The sequence below is a fragment of the Rhineura floridana genome, chromosome 6 (assembly GCF_030035675.1).
Source record: "Rhineura floridana isolate rRhiFlo1 chromosome 6, rRhiFlo1.hap2, whole genome shotgun sequence".
NCBI classification, from domain to species: Eukaryota; Metazoa; Chordata; class Lepidosauria; order Squamata; family Rhineuridae; genus Rhineura; species Rhineura floridana.
The window spans coordinates 60,398,871-60,403,530 of NC_084485.1; the positions used below are offsets into that span (position 1 = coordinate 60,398,871).

The following is a 4,660-nucleotide window of genomic DNA, read 5'->3' on the forward strand; positions in this document are numbered from 1 at the left end:
TTCTCCCTGGAATTTGGGGATCTGAATTACATGATTTCCCCCTAAAGTGGAACTGATATATTAAATCCTGTTTCATTTTTTAATTTCCAAATATTGTACAGAGCACTGTGCATGCACAGTTTACCATAACTTTGTGCCTACACTCATTTGTGTCTTCTCAATCTCTATATTGCCAATAAAACACTGCAAAAAAATCAGTCTTGATGTCATTATATGTACATTCAGATTTTTGTGTGTGCAGTGTTTTACTAATGTGGAGGCACATTTACAATAAAAGTTATTTTGATGTGATTGTACATATGGTTGCATCAAGATTCTTTTTTGTGCACTGTTATACCAATGCATAGAAATGCTTGGGCACAGCAGTAAGACACTGCACAAAAAAATTGATGTTAATACGCCAAGATGGCTTTTTTGCAGTGTTTTATCAATATGCATACACGCATTTTTTCAAAGATGCAAATGAGTTCAAAGCTGGAAAAAACTGCATTTGCGCTAATTTCAGAATTAATTTTAGAATTTCTCAGAGTGAAATAAAGGGCAGACCGCACCCACAGACCAATAAAGGAACAGAATGAGGGTCCACTGATCCCTACCTCTTCCCAATAGCACACTTTAAACCTGCTTGAATCTTTCTGTTTGTTAGGATAATCAGCATTGGACTTATAGCTGAGTAGCAGGAGTCAAAAAACATGCGGGCATCTGCAAACCTCAATGAGACTGGGGATACACAAAGGTTGACCATCCAGAAGACACTGTCCAGCCCAAAGCTGAGAAGGTACATGGCCAGCAAGCCCATGACCGATTTTGCTGCTCGGATCTCTGAATGTTTCATCTGCAGCATGGGCAAACGTTTCATCAGATTCCCATGCTGCCGAAAAACAAAGAGAAGGTAGCCACTAGAAACGGTCATCAACACCAGGAAGAACATGTCTCGGGTGACAAATACAGCTCCATTTCCAAAATACAAGAGGTGACTAGGGAACACCACACAGCAAAAGTCATACACTACGGTGAGCTCTTCCTCAGTGCAGTTGGTACCAGTGTGAGGCATAGAGTAAAACAAACGGGTGCAGCAGACCAGTAGGTTGAAGCACCAGAGGGAAATCATGATGGAAGGGAGTTTTTCAAGGATGCTATGCCTTAGCCGCAAGCATCTGGAAGGACACGGGGCAATTAGGAGACACTGGAAGCAGCCCAACATAGAAGTTAAGAAGATGCTCATGGCTCTGCTGACACAATAGATATAGAGAGTAATGCCACAGGTCAAACCATCATACATGGTACGGACTCCAAATGCTTGGAGGGTGAGTGGGACACCCCTTGTCAGGATCACCAGGAGGTTGGCAAGTGCAAGTTTGCCCAGGATGATTTCGCTGGGTGTGAAGTTTTGCTGGCAGATGGCTTTGGTGAAGGCACAGAGGATGGCTAGATTTCCTGGGATTCCTATCATGTCGAGTGAAATGAAGCCAAGCATGTTCAAGATGAACCAGACTTGCATTGCAGATGCGTAGCCCTGCTGGGAGGAAGGTTGGGTCCTGCTTGCGGGCTTCCCCCAGGCACCTGGTTGGCCACTGTGAGAACAGGATGCTGGACTAGACGGGCCACTGGCCTGATCCAGCAGGCTCTTCTTATGTTCTTAAGGTTGCTTGCTCTGTGTATTCTACAAAATAAAAGCAGATACGTGTTTTTCCCCAGTCAACAAAGCCACACATGCCAGGGAAACAAGTAGCCGTAGTGTCCTGCAGAGCCACAACCTTGTGAGCCGCCTTGAGGGCCTTTTGGCCAAACGGCGGCATAGAAATAGAATAAATAAATAAAAATAAATAAAAATAAATACATGAATTAAGCTCTTTTCCTGATTATTAAAAACAAAAACAAGTCAGATATTTCTTTAGGAGTGCATTCATGCTAGCCCCTCTCTTTGTAAAATTATTGCATTTTGGAAAACTGGAAAGTTGTTTTAAATGTTGAATTCTAAGACAGAGAAAAAAAGTTATTCCACAAATAGACATTGGCTGATTTCCCCTTATTGTGTTGTTCTGATAATTGATAAGTGGTCTAATTATACAGAGTAAGCTGCCTAATGCTGCCTACTCCCAAGAGACAGAGTTCTGCTCTGGTAAGGAGCAGAAATAATTGGTCTTTAAAGGCATGGAAGATGATTTGTAGCTTCTAAGTAGAATTTTAGCCATAAAAACAAATTAGCAAAAGCAAATTAAAATAAAGCAATTTGGAGCTACAATGCAAAGTCTGAGCGAGTGATATCAATGAGATTAAATGGGAAACCTATTAACATAACCATCATCCAAGTCTATGCTCAAACGTCAAACGCAGAAGAAGAATTGGAGAGATTTTATGCAGAAGTACAGGGGGAAATTGATCACACACCAAAACAAGATATGATGACAATCATGGGAAACTGGAATGCAAAAGTAGGGAACAGAGAAGAACTAAGATTTGTGGGGAAATGGGGCTTAGGAGACAGAAATGAAGCAGGATAAAGTCTTGTTGAATTCTGTGAAGCCAATAATTTGTTTCTCGCAAACACATTTTTTGAGCAACCGAAAAGATGACTGTACACATGGACATCACCAGATGGTCAATATAGGAATCAAATTGATTATATAATTGGAAACAGAAGATGGAGAAGTTCCATATTTTCTACGAAAACAAGACCAGGAGCAGACTGCGGTACAGATCGTGAACTGCTAATATAGAAAATCAGAGTAAAGCTAAAGAAGAACAGCAAGGCAACCATACTTCCCAAATACAGTTTAAATAACATTCCAGAAGAATAAAAAGATCAATAAGGAACCGGCTTTAACTTTAGTTGACAGAGAACCAGAAGGACTGAAGTCAGAAACATTATCACGGAAGAATGGAAAAAGACAATATCTCTAGTTAAAAAGAGAGAAAGACCTCAATGGATGATGGAAGAAACTCTTAAAATGGTTAAAGAGAGAAGGAAAGCAAAAGCAAAAGGAGATAGAAACACAGTTAAAATCATAAATGCAACAATACAGCAACTGGTACGTAGGGACAAAGTGAACTATTACAATATTACAGTATAGAAATAGAAGAAGATAACAAAAAGGGTAGAACAAGAGCCCTATTCCAAAAGATTAGTGAAATGAAAGGTTAATTTAAACCACGAGTAGGGATGTTGAATAATCAACAAGGGAACACACTGTCTGACTGAGATGAAATAAAAGGAAGATGGAGGCAATACACTGAAGAACTCTATAAAAGAGATGCCAGGATGACAGATTCATTCATGGAGGAACCATATGATGAAGAACCAGAAATTTTAGAATGTGAGGTGAAAGCTGCTCTTAAAATACTTGGAAGAAACAAATCACCAGGAATAGATGGCATACCTATAGAGTTGCTACAAGTTACTGAGACTGAATCTGTCCAAATTTTGACAAAAATCTGTCAAGAAATATGGAAAACTAAACAATGGCCCCCAGACTGGAAGAGTTTAATATAGATCCCAATTCAAAAGAAAGGGGATCCCAGGGAATGCAGTAATTATCAAACTATTGCCTTAATATCCCATGCAAGTAAAGTAATGCTCAAGATTCTACAGCAAAGGCTCTTGCCATATATGGAGCAAGAAATGCCAGACGTCAAAGCTGGATTTAGAAAGGGAAGAGGCACCAGGGATCATATCGCAAACATATGTTGGATAATGGAACGGAGCAAGGAAACCCTGTGCTTTATAGATTACAGCGAAGCCTTTGACTGCGTAGATCAGGAAAAACTATGGAATGCTTTAAAAGAAATGGGGGTGCCACAGCATCTGATTGTCCTGATGTGCAACCTATACTCTGGACAAAGGCTACTGTAAGGACAGAATATGGAGAAACCGATTGATTCCCAATAGAAAAGGGTGTGAGACAGGGGAGTATTTTATCACCCTATGTGTTTAATCTGTACACAGAACATATCATACGGAAAGCGGGATTGGACCAAGATGAAAGAGGTGTGAAAATTGGAGGGAGAAATATCAATAATTACGATATGCAGATGATACCATACTATTAGCAGAAACCAGTAATGATTTTAAATGAATGCTGATGAAAGTTAAAGAGGAAAGTGCAAAAGCAGGACTGCAGCTGAAAGTCAAAAAGGCTAAGGTAATGAATACAGAAGATTTATGTAACTTTAAAGTTGACAATGAGGACACTGAACTTGTCAAGGATTATCAATACCTTGGCACAGTCATTAACCAAAATGGAGACAATCGTCAAGAAATCAGAAGAAGGCTAGGGCTGGGGAGGGCAGCTATGAAAGAACTAGAAAAGGTCCTTAAATGCAAAGATGTATCACTGAACACTAAAGTCAGGATCATTCAGACCATGGTATTTCCGATCTCTATGTATGGATGTGAAAGTTGGACAGTGAAAAAAGCAGATAAGAGAAAAATAAACTCCTTTGAAATGTGGTGCTGGAGGAGGGGTTTGCCCATACCATGGACTGCAAAAAAGACAGATAATTGGGTGTTAGAACAAATTAAACTAGAACTGTCACTAGAAGCTAAAATGATGAAACTGAGGTAATCATACTTTGGACACATAATGAGAAGACATGATTCACTAGAAAAGACAATAATGCTGGGAAAAACAGAAGGGAATAGAAAAAGAGGAAGGCCAAA

The 4,660-nt window shown here is 39.7% G+C and overlaps 1 protein-coding gene across 1 annotated transcript; it reads right to left on the minus strand.

Annotated features, from left to right (window-relative positions):
* Window positions 1–592: 592 nt before the first annotated feature.
* LOC133386838 (olfactory receptor class A-like protein 1) lies at window positions 593–1,453 on the minus strand. The gene has a single exon (XM_061630608.1). The coding sequence runs from the start codon at window positions 1,451–1,453 to the stop codon at window positions 593–595; it is 861 nt and encodes a 286-aa protein (XP_061486592.1).
* Window positions 1,454–4,660: the final 3,207 nt, after the last annotated feature.